Below are 16,473 nucleotides of genomic sequence, written 5' to 3'. Positions count from 1 at the left end.
GTAATAAGGGCAGCGCTGAGGTGAGTCAGCAGCGACTGGCCTGATTACAGCAGCTGGACCTCAGGAGGAAAACTCTTGGCTCATCCACAGTAAACAAAGACAGCGAGGTAGGAAGGACACTCCATTAGCTGCTTTGTACTTTGTGTTTATGAACAGTAAGGTAGACTGTAAACTCAGAGGGATGAGGGCCAGAATGTAATTAATAACAAAATCCACACATGTATCTGTGAGATGCTGCAAGAAGAAAAAAAAAAACACAGAAGAGCCAGTTTGGTTCATAGGAATTAATCAATATTTTATAGTCTTTTGTAGCAAAATGTTTTCACACAGAAACAGTTTTTTTTTTCTTGTTTTTGTCCTAGAACCTCAGGTGAGAATCATGACTATGTCGAGGCAAGTACACACTTAAATTGTATTCTTAGTTAGCTTGGAAGAGAGTGTTACATGATGTCACAAGCAGAGACAGCAGGTTAAAGGGTCAATTCACCTCAATGTCAAGAACCATATTTTCTCATTTACTGTATCTCTAGTGGCATCAATCCATGCAAAGCTTTTGGGGTTTATTTAACCAGGTTTCAGTATATTCATCTTTGAGGTTTCTGCCTCCACCCAAATACAATGGAGGTGAATAGTGCTGCTCAAATCACTCAAAATTCATGTCAAAAGTTTCAGTGAAACAATTTTCTATTTTCTGTCAGGAATGACTTTGGTGAGGCTTCATTTTACAGGTCCCCATCATTTCCCAATAACTTCCTAGGAGGTTTCCTGGAAAGAATATGTAATTTGGCGGCAATTTCAGGAAAAAAATAGCATTACTGGAGTTCAGTTAATTATGTTACAGTCCTCCTAACATGGGGTAAAATATATTATCTGAAAAACCGTGTTGTGGCCTTAAACATGTATGATTACATGAAACATGTAACCGACTCATAAGCAATGATAATGAAATAAGAACTAGTAATTACTGAAAGTTTTTTCCACAATGAGACATCCAAACTGAAAATCATTGCTTCATTCCATTCCAGGACTTGACTGAGGGGGACGGTAGGAGAATGTCGAATGGGCAGCCAGGCGATTTTTTTCAACTTTCACAATTATTCATTCATTAATTTTTGCCTGCCACTACTGTGTTTGTTATAGAGATTGTCAGCCATTATGATAAGCAGATTAAAGCCTTTTATTGACATACTGTATGCTGACATGAACTTTGAAACAGGCTTTTTTTTTTAGATTAAAATATGTTGATGCTGACCCATGCTGCATTTAATTGCCTATTTCATTGAGAGAAACTCTTTATGTTTCTGTTATCATCTAGATCAGCAAATAAATACCTGACAAATTAATGAAATGGGCTGGCAATGTCCTGTATTATTAACAACAAATTCCAAAATCTACATGTCTTTGTACATGTTTTTGAATATTTTCTCACTTCTCCACCCTCTCTGTGGCTCTGCACTTACATGAATCATGAATAAGTTTCATCTTTTCATTGCTGAAAATGAGAAAAACACAGAATATGACCAGAATTATCTTTTGAGTTATTTGATCACATTTTGATGGTTTGCTGAATTTCCCACAGAGGATTAATGCACCCAGAGATATTAAAGGGAAAGCTACTATGCTAATCTATAAATGGTAGTCCAAGCCCACTGTATTGCAATAGGTAGAGATGTAACAGAAGGACGTCTCAAACCCTTGTCAAATAAAACCAGGAGCATCTGCATAGTTAGACACCACAAGAGATAGGACAGAAAATATGTATTTTTGTTATTTTTTGTGAACCGAACCTTTAAAAACAGCCTGTTCTCCACTTCTTGTCGTATCATGTAAAATCCCATTTCAGTGAGCCAACTAACAATGACCAAGTTTTCGTACACCACAGTAAAGGAGCGTCTCACTGTTTGCTTCACATGAAAATAAAAGTACTACTGCACGATTTCCCCCCTTTACATTCTCACCCAGTTATTGTACAAAAAATGCCAATATACAGAACGGTACACCTGGGGAAGGAAATAATGATTGAATTGAGAAAAAAAAAAAAAAAAAAAAGATGACCATCCGACATATTGATATGCAGCAGAGATCCACAAAATACTGAGAAAGGCGTCAAAATGTGTACAGATGTCTGGATTGTAGGCAGTAATTTGAATAGCCACTAATTCACAGTATTTTACTTCAATGTACAGATCTGTATGAATGTGAATGGAAGATAAGTGGCTCTTACGATGAATCAGTTCAAATAATACATAAGCCAGGACAGGTTCTGTATCATGCAAACTGGTGAAATAGATTTCTGCAGTTTTCAGCTGTTTGGCCGATAAAAAGCGATCTTTCAGCTAATGTCCAAATGGCCAAATGAGTAATTGTCTTCGTCTCTTGTTTGTGTTACCTAAAGAGAATTATAGTCGACTAATACTTACTGCTGTGGGCGATTCAGTGGGCCTAATGGATTTCAAAGGCTATTCCTGTCTGGTATCTGTAGTATGTGCTGGTAGCATCTGAAACCGAACCCTGAGGCAAACTGTTTACATCAATGGCCTTTTAGCCTACAGGAACCACTGTCACCACAACCGTTCTCACCAATGGAGAGTATCAGGGCATTGAAAAAGACAGCAAGACATCTGGCTGCAGTCTCAATAGTACATAAGTACATAACTTTGTGCTCTGAGCTGTTTGTGATCGATCTTGTGCATTTTGGTTTTGTTGTATTTCCATTTGCTTTCCTATATAAATAACCTCATATGATACATAACCTGAGGTAGAAATACAAGACCGGCTTGGTGTGGTTCAGTGTTGCCGATATCTAGAGCATAGGGTCAGACTGTCATACTGTTATTTACTTGAAAAGACACTATGTTTTCAATTTGACTGAAAGAACCGTTGAATTATGTGAAATGGCTGTATGTGAAGCTTGTTTTTTTTTTTCTTCTTTTTTAATTACTGAAAATTAAAACCTATTCAAGAACTGTGCCTCTGCCTGATGGGTCACCTGAAATAATAAATAGTAAAAATAATAGAAAAACCCAGATGAAAATAAAAATGACTTAGAATTAATTTTCTGTTTGCTCTTCTGATCCTTCTCTTTACTGTTGCAGTAGTCCCATTTCTTGCTGAGGGTCCAAGACATTGCGATGCACATACAGTTCACCACAGTGGAGGCAAATCCCCTTGGTGTTCAGTTCTTTTTATAAAGACATAATATTTTTCATGTTTGCCCCCCCCCCCCAACGGAAATATTCCATCAGCACAGTCCAAGATTCCATATTGTTTTGAATTGGGAGCAATATTTCAAATACAGTTAGACTCAGAGATTTGAGATCACAGCCAGGAATCTATTGATTTGAGTGTCTCTTCTCACATAATTACTTACACAGTATTCACATGGATGATCTTCATGCAATACCCAAAGGCAGATTCCTGCTGGTGAATCTCTGCCTCTACACTCATGTTCCGTTAGTTCCTGATATAGATTCATTGCTTAGCCATGGACCTCACAATTAGAGCGATTGCACTCAAACTGTGCTTTCCATCACCCACTCAGAACTCTCAAAAGTGGGCTTCTCGTCCTCACTGTCATCATACTGCAGCAGCATGCCGTTCACAGACAGACTGCGTTTAGTCCAGATGTTACTAATCCTGCGAGGGTAGCTGCTGCGACACTGTGTGGCCCCCACATGACCCATGTCAAACGAGTGGCTCCTCTTGGGCTTACCCTCCTGGGGCAGCCCAAGGAGACGTCCCAGCATGGTGGTGGACTCAGCCCTCCCGAGCAGGGGTTCTTTATCGGACGGGGGTACCATAGCCACCGTCATCATAGCATTGGAAGTGGTGGAGGGGCCAGAAGCCCCTTGGTGTTCCCTCGTTACCCCTCGCAGCTCAAGTGAGGTGAAGGCCCCTAAAAGGTGGTCCAGATTTGGCCTTGCTTTGGCACCGTGCCCATGCCTCCTGAACTTGCTGCTGGGCAGAGTGCTGCATTCACTGCCCTGCATTCTATAGCAGTCACCAGCCCCTCTTCCTGTATGGCTGTCTAATGAGTTAGTAGAGGATGAGGATGATGAGAGACTACTCTGGAGGGATCCACACTTGAACTCTACCATTTCCTCACGCATGACAACCATGGTAGATTTGACTTGTGGTGGGGCACCATTGAACCTGTTCAACCCCCCATTGGTCTGCGAGTATGTGTTGCTCACATTGGGTAATTTATTAATCTGGACGCCACTGGTCACCTTATACCGCACCATGAGGATGATGATGAACACCATGAGCGTGGCCACAATTATGCCTCCAATGACCAGGATCATAGTGCCACCCAGGAAGCCACTGTGAAGAGACTGACACTGTGGGTAGTCCTCCGTAGTGATGAACTGGACACAGCCGACAATGTTGGTGGCAGTGAGGGTGGTGGCAGTGTCATCCCAAATGGCCAAGACACACAGGTCATACTGCATCCCTGGGACAAGATTTGTGACTACAAAGGCTCTGTTAGTCATGGGAATCATCCTGAAAAGAGACAGAGAGAAACAAGGACATGACATTAAAAATACAGCCCTCTTGCTATGGGAGTTCAAGACAAGGGTAGGAAATGAATAGCAACACTGGCTTAGTCTGTTATGCTTGGGCAGATCAAACAAACACCCAAAATGAAGCATGTTAAGTGGCTATCTATATGCACAATAATTCAGATGACTTCATTGGTCCCAGCACATCTCATTTGATATGCACGAAACAATAGAATTGAGATATGTATTCAATAACCACTTCTTGAATATTCTTTTGGCTAAATGTAATTTCTTCTTCACTCCATTTAATATGAATTGTTACATATAAACATCTGGAATAATGACAAGTTAGCTGAGACAACTTAAAAGTCAATACTGCAGTACATTAATTCTCTATGACGCATCAACAATCGATTAAACGCTGTAGGAACCATTGTGCAGTGATTTTTATCCATCAAATTGATCTGTCTATGACACTGGAGCTGTCAGGGGCAATTTAGCATTGCAGGGGTGATATCATCCATCCATCCATCCATTATCTATACCGCCTATCCCTTTCGGGGTTGCGGGGGGCTGCCCATTGTAGCTGGGATACAATGGGCAAGAGGCGGGGTACACCCTGATCCGGTCGCCAGCCGATTGCAGGGCCACATTCAAGGACAAACAAGCATTCACACTCACACTCACACCTACGGACAATTTAAAGTCATCAATTAACCTAATGAGCATGTTTTTGGTCTGTGGGAGGAAGCCGGAGTACCCGGAGAGAACCCACGCATGCACGGGAAGAACATGCAAACTTCACACAGAAAGGCCTCGCCTGACCCGGGGATCGAACCGGCAACCTTCTTGCTGTGAGGCACGCGCACTACCTGCTGCGCCACTGTGCAGCCCGTGGTGATATCAGTGGGTGAAATTCAACACTCCTTCACTGACTGTAAATTCAGCTTAAATCAAGATTTTTATTGCCAAATGCCAAACAACTGCAATCTTTCTCTAAGCCTAATAATATTGTAGTTGCATTCACAGATATTGCAGACAAATGATAATTATTATTATTATTATTATTTTTCTCCCATTACCATCCATTATCAACATTCTTTTCTGGGAATGGGGTTGTGTAAGCATCAGTGAATTTAATTAATAATATTAGCATGTCCTTCAACTGGACATGCAAATTTTTTAGGATATCTTCACTTACTGATCAACATAATCTATTTCAGTAATTACCAACCAGGGGTACTTGTACCACAGGGGAGAAGTTGAAATAGAAAGCTCAAGGTAATGAGTAAACTTTCAGCTGATGCCACGGAAACTGCTAGTACTGCTACACCTGACTAAACAGGCTGGAAATCAATATACTTATTAAGCTATAAAACATGGAGTAACAATCATGGCTGTTATATACCATACGGGTAGAAAATGGCCCCAGCTATATTTGTATAATTATCTATAAATAGATTCCTCAGTCATCCATCCATTGTTGGAGTAACAGTTCTCCTAGAGTCCATGCATCCACGGCTTTGATCCCTCTGAAGCGTCTTCACCACAGAGCCCAGACACCGGTGGGGCTGCAGTCCATTATTCATTCTTAATTGCCTCTTTCCATAACTAGGAGGAAGCTGCGTTGGTTCACATGTTTCAGAGAAATCATGCAATTTTTCTCCTCCCCCACATGGTTCTGATTGATTTTAAATCATGCCATTGCATGAGTGCGGGCAGCGCCCTGGGAAACTGTGTCAGCCATCTAGAGGTGCACAGTAGGTGTGCATATGGAAGCAATGAAGTCATATCAATATTAATTCCAAAACAGTAGTTGGCTTCTTGTTGCTCATTATCTTTTCTTTCTAGATCCTAATTTGTCTTTGTACATGCAAAAGGATTGCACACTTATGTAAGAGCACATTAGTCTATAAGAGCACAAAAACTGTACTGCTTTAGGTCATCCTTCTACTGTATATAAACTACATACTGTGTCCACTGATTATGAAGTAAAAACTGATTTAAAGTATTAAATCACCTAATCTGGGAAATTTTTTGGTAAGTGAAGTCAAACTGAGAAAATCAGAATCATAAATCACTATACTAAGGCTATTAACCAAATGAGAAATTAATAGTTGGGTTGCAAAGTTTGTAGGTTTTAATGAATTAAACTAGCTGTCGAGAGAATCAAATGCATGTTTTAATATTTGCTAGTAATGATTCTTGACTGATAACATCAGGAATGCCATTAAAAAAAATCATTTTTCACTTAAATTAACTGCTGCAAATGGGGAAAATGCTGTTTATGAAGCACACATCAATGTTATGTTGGCAATTTTATAAAGATTAGGGAAATTCATACATGCATTTACAAGAAATGCAGATGAGTCATTTAATGTTCAGTGTTCATTCAGATTGTTCTCTTTTTTCTGGCATGACAAACTGACACAGTGTGTGAAAGCAGGAAAATCAGATAAACACCTTATTATTGAATTCACAGGGATGGTGAGTTGCATTCACAGTGTTTGAACAAGGTAATATCTTTCTTCAGTACTGTGTACAGTGTTAATCTCATATTCACAGCTAAAATCCTGACTTTTTTGCCTTCCCATTTTCTGTCATTACGCAGCTCTTGCTGGAATGTACAGTACAGGTAAATTGTGTAGAACTATGGCACAGAATAAATTATGGAATGAGGTGTTGCTATCGCATTGTCAGTGTTTAAGGAAGCATGAAGCTGACACAAAACTGCTGTAACTACCATCCACAACAGGCCACTTTACCAATTTTCACACTATTTTGATGCCACAAATACCATGTTCAGCATAGTGAGGGTAGTCATTATGTTATTGTGTAGTTGTGTTTAAGTGTACTGAGCCCCTGGAGCACAAAGGGATGCTGATCATGAAAAGGGTGTGATATGATGTGTATGACAAGCACAGGAAAATATCTATGAGCTGTCAGATATGAAATGTTTCCAACAGATTTACATATAGGATCCATAAATAATGATCTATTTGTTTGTTCTTACAGCACAGCCCCGCATATTTGGCCTTTCTTAATGTCTTCCCTCAATTGATTTAATGTTAAACAGTGAGGCCCTTTTCTGTATTTCCAGCCCAGTTGTCTTGGTTGAATGTCACTACTTTCACTGTGTCATTTGACATAGGAAATTGATTTCACAGAGCCCAAAAATCTCCAGCTACAGCAAGCTTACATTTTATGGATGTGAGCAGCTTAAGAAGGATACATTAAAATGGGGCTTTATAATCCCTTTTCTTCTTGGATTTCTAATTAATGGTTCAGGGCAAGGATTTCACTTTGGGTTTCACTCAAAATTCAAAAAATTGCCCTCGTTGGTCATTCTTTTGGTGAAAGCAATTGTCACTTTAAAGAAAAAAAGAAAAGTTTCAAGAAGGATTAAGAAAATATGAAGTTGAGAGCTTTGAGTAACAAAGTACTCACCCAGCAAACAATTAGCAATCGACTGAAGAAGCTGAGCAACTACTGTTCTGAAGTCAAGATTGTACCTCAGGCTTAATTTACCACTTTGACCAGAAAGGTCTCAGCTCCTACTTGGATGTAATTGAGTTTCATTAATCATTCTTACCTGTAAATGAGGACCTCATCCTCAGAACAGTTGTACTGAAGCTGATACATTTTGACCTTTGGAGTTGATTTGCTAACAGTCCACTTGACCAGAGCAGAGACGGCAGTCACTTCTGATACAGACACCACCTTCTCTGGCAGAGGTTTAGGCTCCCCTTTACTTATCTTGGTGGAGCTGGTTATGTCTGATAGCCCCGACTTGGACTGTGTGGTACGGTTTGTACCATTACTCAGATGGGGGAGTTGAATAATTGACAGCTCAATGGAGGCTGTAGACTCCCCAGCAGCATTGGCAGCTATGCAGGTAAAGGTCCCATAATCTGTAGATGTGGTGATTGTAATGTCCAGGGTGCCATTTTCATATACCGTTGCTCGGGAGGAGTTACTGATCAAGCGGTCATCAGGAGCAACCCAGTGTACAGTTGGCATCGGATCACCAACTGCTTTACAGCGCAGGCTAGCTGTTTGGCCTTCCAGCACTAGTAACTTGTGTGTATGTTGTGTAATTAGAGGAGGCTCACAAACAAATTCCTCCTCACGAACCGACCAGAAGTAGCGTCCCTTTAGACTAGCAGGAGAAGCACAGGTTTCCATATCGTCATCACGGTCCAGTCTTCGAAGCCAAAGCACTTCACAGTTGCAATGTAATGGATTTCCACCAAAGCTTAGGGAGAGCATAGGTGCATAAGGAGTGCTCATAAGTACACTGCTCTGAGATCGCGCAAAGATAGGGTCCGGAGGGAGCTTCTGAAGACGGTTGGAGGTGAGGTCCAAGCGAGCCAGTTTATCCAGATCTGTAAAAGTCCCTTCAGCAATGAAGGAGATGAGGTTATGATCTAAACTCATCTGATGGAGGTTGACCATCTTGCGGATGGCTTCCCAAGGCACACTGCGTAAGTTGTTATACGACAAATCCAGATCCTCCAGTGTCAGTAACAAGTCGTCAAAGGTTGTTTTGGAGATTCGACTCAGCTGATTGTTGTTGAGGATCAAGTGCTGTAGGTTGACCAGTCCTCGGAGGTCATCTGGTCCCAGCTCAGTCAACCGGTTACTGTCGAGGTGCAGGGATCTCAGGGTCTCCAGATCGATGAAAGAGAATGGCTGAATGGCGCTGATGGTGTTGCGGGACAAGGTGAGATCTACCAGGCCTGTCATATTTGCAAAGTCCTGAGTGGTGATCTTGAGGATGAAGTTGCCACCCAGCCGGAGCTCCACAGTTCGTCGGTCGATGTCGGGTGGTACGAAGAGCAAGCCCTTGGAAGGGCACAGAGTCCCCAGAGACTCTGAGAGGTTCTGGCAGACACAGTATTTGGGACATGCATGGACCATTGTAACTGCGGTTCCCAGAAGCAGGAGACTGATGACCACTTTGTCCATGTTAGTTCATGCAAAGGGGACCTGCGACAGGGGACAAAAGGAAGCAATTAGTTTAAATTTGGGATGATACGATAATACCAATTAATATAGTTTTGGGTACCTATACCAGACAATATTTGATTGCACTAAGCTGCATAACAATTTCAGTATCTGATGTCTAAGCATTACAACACTAAAATTTCAAATATGTAAGGTAATCCTAATATCAAAATTTTCACTGACTTAGCTCCAGTTACGTGTGTAGCAGCAGATAAAATTCAACCATGGTCCTTGGACCATGTAGGAAAAAAATGGCTTACTCAATGAGCTGGCTTGATTGTCATCCTTGTGGATTTTTCACATTAATATAATCCATTATAATATTCATATGCATGTCTTTTGCTATGCAAATGTGTGAGAAATCAGATGAGGATCCTCTGAATGAATCTTGGGATTAAACAGCACCAAAAAGCTGTCTTTAATGACGCACATGATTATACAGTAAACTGTCATTACAGATATACTGTTGTGTATGGAGTGGAAACTAGTTCAAGAGGAGGTCACATGCATGTATATATATGCAGCAAGCAATAGATCTGTTCTTCATTTGAATGCTGTGTCATCTTGTCAGTGTAGATGTAAAAAGAGTGTAGCATTAAAGTTCTGGTCTGCATGTTAACCAATACTGTTTTCTACATTCTGCATGTATGCCTATCCATTGGTCTTATGTGCTTCCTGTCCCATTTTGTCTGTACCATTTTGGCAAAAGATAATGCATTTGGAGAAAATATTCCACAAGCCGCAGGTGTTAGACTCGTCAGAGTTGGCTGACAAAATCAGCACGCATCTGTGAATGTCTTAACAGCCTTCACACCTGGCTGACTCCTCCAAATTGATGGCCACACATGGCTTCCTCCAACGAGCTTTTAATTCCCCCAGACATTTGTATCATTAATTCCTAATACACTCAAAACCTAAAAATCAATTTCAATCATCTTTTTTATTACACCAGTACCATTTATCAATGGAAAAGTCTGCCTTCTAGCCCGTGTGGTTCTCACTAGCGCCATAGGGAGGGACAGTTGAAATATTTTCATGTTAACACATGTTTCTGCTATCATTCATTATCGTTCCTGAGTGTGTGAGATGCTACTTGCGACATGAGGACTCCTTGTCTTCGACTACCCTGTAACACCACTTCATGTGTACGCTCTTCAATAACTCATAATTACAAGAGGCAATATGCATAAATAACCCCTCTCCTTTTCGATATCAATTTGTAATTATTTCAAAGTGCCACTGCATCTGGATTGTGTGTTATATAGAGATAAGTGGGATGACATGGCAGGCAGGATAAAAAGTTTTCATGAAGACTCTCCAATAATCATTAAAAATGAAGAAATACATCAATAACAGTGGAGAAATTGACATTTTCACAAACAGTTCATGAAATAAGCAATGAGGCCAATGAGGACATGTGACAGCACTGTACTACTACTTAGCCTTTTAAGTCCGTACAGAATCCCATTTTACTGCAGACAAACTGTGAGACAATGCATTTTGTTTTTTTCAACAAGCTCACATTGTGCTGGCGAGCAGTGTTTAATGATTTCAGCTGTCTGTCCTTTCCCTGCCTGCATTCAACATTTGGGATTGAAAAGTGGAAGCTAGCAAGCTTGGCTAGTAAATTAATTGTGGAGGACTAACCAACAGCCAACAACGCTGGTCCTCCAGCTGGGTAACTGACTGGTTCTTGCTTGGAGTTAACCTCTTCAATGCGAGGCCTATTTTGTCCGTCTCCTATCTGAAATGACTTACCCGAAATAAATAGAGTATATCTTTACAACTACAAGGGCTGTAGGAATAACCTTGGTCTCAAAAGAAAGCTGAGACCTGTGAAATTACTACAGAAGTGAAGAATCAACATATGTGTTACTGTGTCAGAGGAAAATTCATCTGGAAGACAGAAGCAAATAATATTTTTTTATATCTGCCCAAAAAAAACAACCTGAGCAGTTTTACAGATATTTTAACACAGGTATGTGCAGGCGCTCATTTGGGTGCATCTGGGCAGAGTTACCTCATCCAAGCATACGAAGAACCTTCTCTGTTGAAAACGTTTTTTCAGCCTTTTTTCTGCTTGCTATTGTTCTTATCTCCCATAAAAAGAAGAAATACAAGTAAAAACAGTAAAAGAAGGCCTCGGACTGGTCAGCAGTGTCCTCTGTGTGCCCATTCATGTGTAAATGAGACGGAGCTCTGAAACTAACTGCGCGGTTACTCTCAGCAACCATTTGATTGATTTTGATGATCAACACCTCTATCAACTGGTCACAGTCAAGAGATTCGAGGGGCAGCACCCAAATTCACCGTAGAAACACCAATGAAGATCCAGAAGGAAGTAACCCCAGAGATAGTATATTGCATGAAGAGCGCTCCCTCCACTCTAGAAACCCCCTCCTCTTTATGTAAACAACCAGGACCTTCGTGATTGATCTTAAACTAACGCAGAGTCACAGGAGGAGAAGACATTAGAAGCGTTTTTTGAGCTGAAATATAACTTTTGACAACAGAACCGCAAAAGTAAGACATAGTATATGATTTAAGTTTTTAAGTTAAGTTTTTTCTGCACTCTTTGGCTGCTAGCTTCCGAGTTTTCGCATAAATTGGACATACGCTATTTTTGTGTTTCCGTTACATGCCCATATAATTTCTTGGGGTATGAATTATATATATATATATATATATATAATTATATATATATATACATACACATATATATGTGTGTGTGTGTGTGTGTGTGTGTGTGTGTATTTGTAATCATACTCGTACTTTATGATGTTGAATACAATCACAATATTGTCGATATTGGAAAGTTACAGGCACCAAAACTTCACTCTTACAATCTGGAGAACACTCGTCTTGAGGGTGCTGTCACTGCTGAAAAATAAGAAAATCTCTTCTTCTTGGCAAACAACGTTGACTAAAAAAAGGGCACAAGTCAAAACAAACACCAAGGGCATATACTGATTTCTTTGCAAAAATGAATTTGAATTTCAGTTTGACTTTAAAGGTGTCAGAGAGAAAGAAGCAAATTGCCAAGCAACATTCATACCACAGATGGACCTTTTCTCTCAGCTGTCACATGTTTCTGAGCAGCTCATTATATTAGAATTCAATCAGCACTGCACAGCACATAACTCTGTGAAACTCAGTGGAAAAGATGTTTATTTTAGCCAAATAATTGCAGACTTGATGCATACTGCTCTGACCCTCTCAGCACTCTGGAGCTAATCCCCAAAAGGCCTCATGGTGAGAGCTGTCAGTGATGACAGACAGCTTCTCTCATGGATTCAGTTTAATGGACAGCATCTAGAAACAACTCACAAGCCCAAAGAAGCTGCCTTTTGATTTTCTTTTGATCTTTTTTTCCCTGCAAAGAGGCAATTGTGGTGGCTGAGCATTTTCAGAAGCTGGGGAAAATATACAAATTTGCCGATATGGACAAAGAGCTCACTGGTTGCAGTTGAAAAGCTCAGTTTAATTTCCAATCTCGCAGTCTTCTATCAAGCATGTGTCATTTGTGGGCAGTACTGTGGTTACTGAGCAGAGAAAACCAGGCTGAGGACAGGCAGAAGTGACCTTTTAGGGATAGAAGAGGTTCAATCACAAAGAGATGAGAACCATGGATGATGTTTAATGTCCACCTCCATTTACTCATGGCCTTTACCAAGGCTGCAACACCATCTATATTTCAGTGTAAGGGACAAAGATGCTGCTGAAATACCAACAAGCACATGTTACACAGTTCCACATTGTATTAGATGTGACATATGAAAGTGTGAAACTCATCATAAAGTTATCTTAATGGCTGTGACCTTCTCGCTTCTTTAGTGATTACTGTGCCTGCCTCTATCTCCGCTGTGGAAAATATAATAAGCTTACTTGGTTGTTCATCTCATCTGTGGCATGTAATGCATACAGTACAAAAAATGGGGGTGTATATTGATTATTTTTCAATCATCTTTCCAAATCCAAAACCTGCTGTCATGCTGCAAACGTTGTTTTGTGGGGTTACAGGTAACGTTAGGGAAGAAGCCCACATTTGTTTGTCTTTCTCTGAAATCTGACAGCCATTGTTTAAAAAAATACTACAAATTTTGACAGTGAATCTGCCACTGTTATCATTGAAATCAATGCATGTACCATGGAAGAATGAAAAGCTTGAATGAGGTACCATGGCAATAACAGTCAGTTAGTATCTGAAGCGACGAAAGCGTCTTCCATGGAACATCAGTGGGCCTATTCATGTCAATAAAGTACAAAGACTGCAGCTGCTGCTTGCTGTTTGTTACATTTATTGTTCTAGCTCCTTTTTCAACACGTTATTTCGCTTACTTTTGCATTAACCACATGCTGTTGAAGAAAAGAGTTGATTTTAGATTTTACAACACAGTATGCCTTGAGAAAAATGCAAATGAACTCAGGTTTAACTAATCATTTTTTTCTCAATTTTGGCAGCGACTTTAGTGTTTTGTTCTTCACTGTGAAGAGACCCAAAATGAATGATAGGCATCCTGTGCAGACTGCAAATTGTTATATTTCATCCACTTTTGTATACTCCGAAAATAAAATGTGCTGTTGTTGTTTCTGCGGATATAAGGGGGACATCATTTCCTCAGCAGAAGAGAGATTTTTTTTTTTATAATGTATTTAGAAAAAGAAATACAAACATTTTTAGGAATTGGCCATTAGTTGAATGACTTGTAGTGGTATCAGTATCAATTAGTGGTGCTAGGATCAATCAAATGGCCATAAAGAAAAGAGTTACAGACATTGTGCACATCTGTGACTTATTGCTTTTAAACTCTCAAGCTTTTTGCCCTGTTTCCCAAATGAAAACATTGTGTCTATTATACTGATTCTTAATTGTGGCTTTCACCAGAGAGGTCAAGCTCACATCTTTTCTTTGTACAGTTTGCACTCATTGTATGAGGCTCATAACTGCCTAGAAATCCTGATCCACTGTAAATAAGGTGTCATGCATCCCCTACGCTGAAAAGAACTGTGAAGTTAGCTACTAATTGAATTAGTAATGTGTGCCTAGGAGGAAAAAGTCATGAGTTACATCATGAGCTATTTCTTGCAAAACTTTGTGGTATGAAATGATAGCAAACCAATAAGAAGGTATAATAAGTGCATAGTACACACAATGACAATGAAACTCTAGATTACACTGATCAATTTTTCTTTGTCCGTTTCCTGAAAGGGAACATGTATTTATGGAGCTGATTTCCTGTCAGCAGCAAATATATCTTGCTGACGGTTGATTGGTCACCTGGTCTAAGTCGACCAGTGAGTTTGTCAGGTCAGCTGGTGAGCTAGATTCTAAATGGACTTGAACCAGAAGAATACCCTGTAGTAAGACAGTAATAATCAATACCACTGTCATATCGGTCAATTAAATATGTGGCTAGAGTCAGCAGACTGTCATCATGACTTAGCATAAGGGCTGGAGACAAGGGGAAACAGGTAGCCTGGCTTCTTGGCTGCGCATTGTAACTTCCTGGAGCCTTGTTGTGACTATGAGGTTGCCTGGTAACAAGCAAGGACTATAGCAAGTTACGAAGAACTTTAATTTGCATTTGGATTGTAGATTTAATGACTCAAATGAGGCTTTTCAAATAGGTTATGTGGAGGAGCAACATACTGTATCTGCCAGATTAAACTGAATATATTAGGCTATTATACTTGTACAATTAAAACCAGCAGTGCAAGACTTTAGCTGCCTGGTCTATTGCTTTTGGGGTCACTCACTTCACCTTCCATCATTTTAACATGTCGAACAAAGTAAATTATTTTCTATTCATCTATACTAATTACTTATTTTTTGAGAGCTCCACAAAAACCTGGCAGTCCTAAGACTTCAGCATATAGTTTATATTTTGTTTCACACTAGGTGTTTCTCCCTGCTTCCAGTCTCAAGGCTACCATAACATAAAGCTTACAGACTCCAGCCTGGTTCAGAGTATTCCCCCTTATTCTGTACACGCGAACACTTGGGGCAGTCCTCAGTTGTAAAATGATGGAATTGGTCACAACCTCTGTTTCAGATGTGTTCATGTAAATAATGACCGTTCTGTCTGAGAAAACAAACTGCGTGTGCTACGAGAAGTGGCACATTGCAACTTGTATCCTAATTGACTATCTCTATCCATGACCACAGTGTTTCCCTGACCTTGAGCAAGTGGTAGCTTTTACCCATGACCACAGTCTATTAACTACAGAGGTGGCAAATCAAAAAAACCCTCACATGTATCTATTTTGTACTCATCTTTTCAATCATCTATTTATGAGAACTTACTAAACCATAACATGAGTGAGAGAAAAAAGAAACATACAAAGACAGGCAGGCATGGCAAACAGATAGTAAGAGTTATGAAACAAGGTGTGTTTTGCGAGTAGGAGTTTGTTGAACAAGGGTAACCTTCACATGAACATGTCTGCACAGCTGTGTTGCCATCTGTTAGGGCCTACAGTAACTATAGTACACTTGGACTTTTGCCTGAGGGAGAGGAGGACGGTCATTGTCATGGCTTCATTGCCAGTAACAAACCTTCAATGCATTGTCCAAGGCTTTAATGTGAAGATGCCATACTGCAGACGTGAGCTGTCTGCAGCGTGAGCATCAGGTCTCAATCAATGCTCGACAAATATCTTTCTCCTATCTTTCACTGAGGCTGCAACAGTTCTTCTTACTCAGACCCTCCTAACTGAGCTCTGGTGTCTTTGCCTCAGTCATATTTGCAGCTGTCAGCTGTGTTCAGTGGTGTTCAGTGGTGGTCCAACACACACTGCTGTTGAGTGAGCACTAAGCAGAGAGAGCTGGACTCACTAGCATTGCATGTTTTGTCTTTCTCGTTCTTCTGCTATGCTTTGATAAAATGTGTCACAGGATGACAGCTTGCTAAACCTGAGTGTGCTGTGTACAATCCACAGATGTAATGTTGCATCATTTGTGGGT

At 40.3% G+C, this 16,473-nt stretch overlaps 1 protein-coding gene across 2 annotated transcripts in view; it reads right to left on the bottom strand.

The window, feature by feature from the left end:
• Nucleotides 1-219: 219 nt before the first annotated feature.
• LOC139342397 (leucine-rich repeat and fibronectin type-III domain-containing protein 2) overlaps nucleotides 220-16,473 on the bottom strand; it is a 138,765-nt gene continuing 122,511 nt past the window's right edge. For both annotated transcript variants that reach the window (XM_070979478.1, XM_070979480.1), the window contains 2 exons: nucleotides 8,095-9,491; nucleotides 220-4,503 (listed from right to left, as the gene is read on the bottom strand). In XM_070979478.1, coding sequence (XP_070835579.1) covers nucleotides 3,513-4,503; nucleotides 8,095-9,470 — 2,367 coding nt within the window. In that variant the 5' untranslated portion in view covers nucleotides 9,471-9,491 and the 3' untranslated portion in view covers nucleotides 220-3,512. The remainder of the gene's footprint in view (nucleotides 4,504-8,094; nucleotides 9,492-16,473) is intronic.

The sequence above is a fragment of the Chaetodon trifascialis genome, chromosome 14, assembly GCF_039877785.1.
Source record: "Chaetodon trifascialis isolate fChaTrf1 chromosome 14, fChaTrf1.hap1, whole genome shotgun sequence".
Taxonomy (NCBI): Eukaryota; Metazoa; Chordata; class Actinopteri; order Chaetodontiformes; family Chaetodontidae; genus Chaetodon; species Chaetodon trifascialis.
Note: the sequence above shows the minus strand (reverse complement) of the source record. Positions and strands in the feature narration are given on the sequence as shown.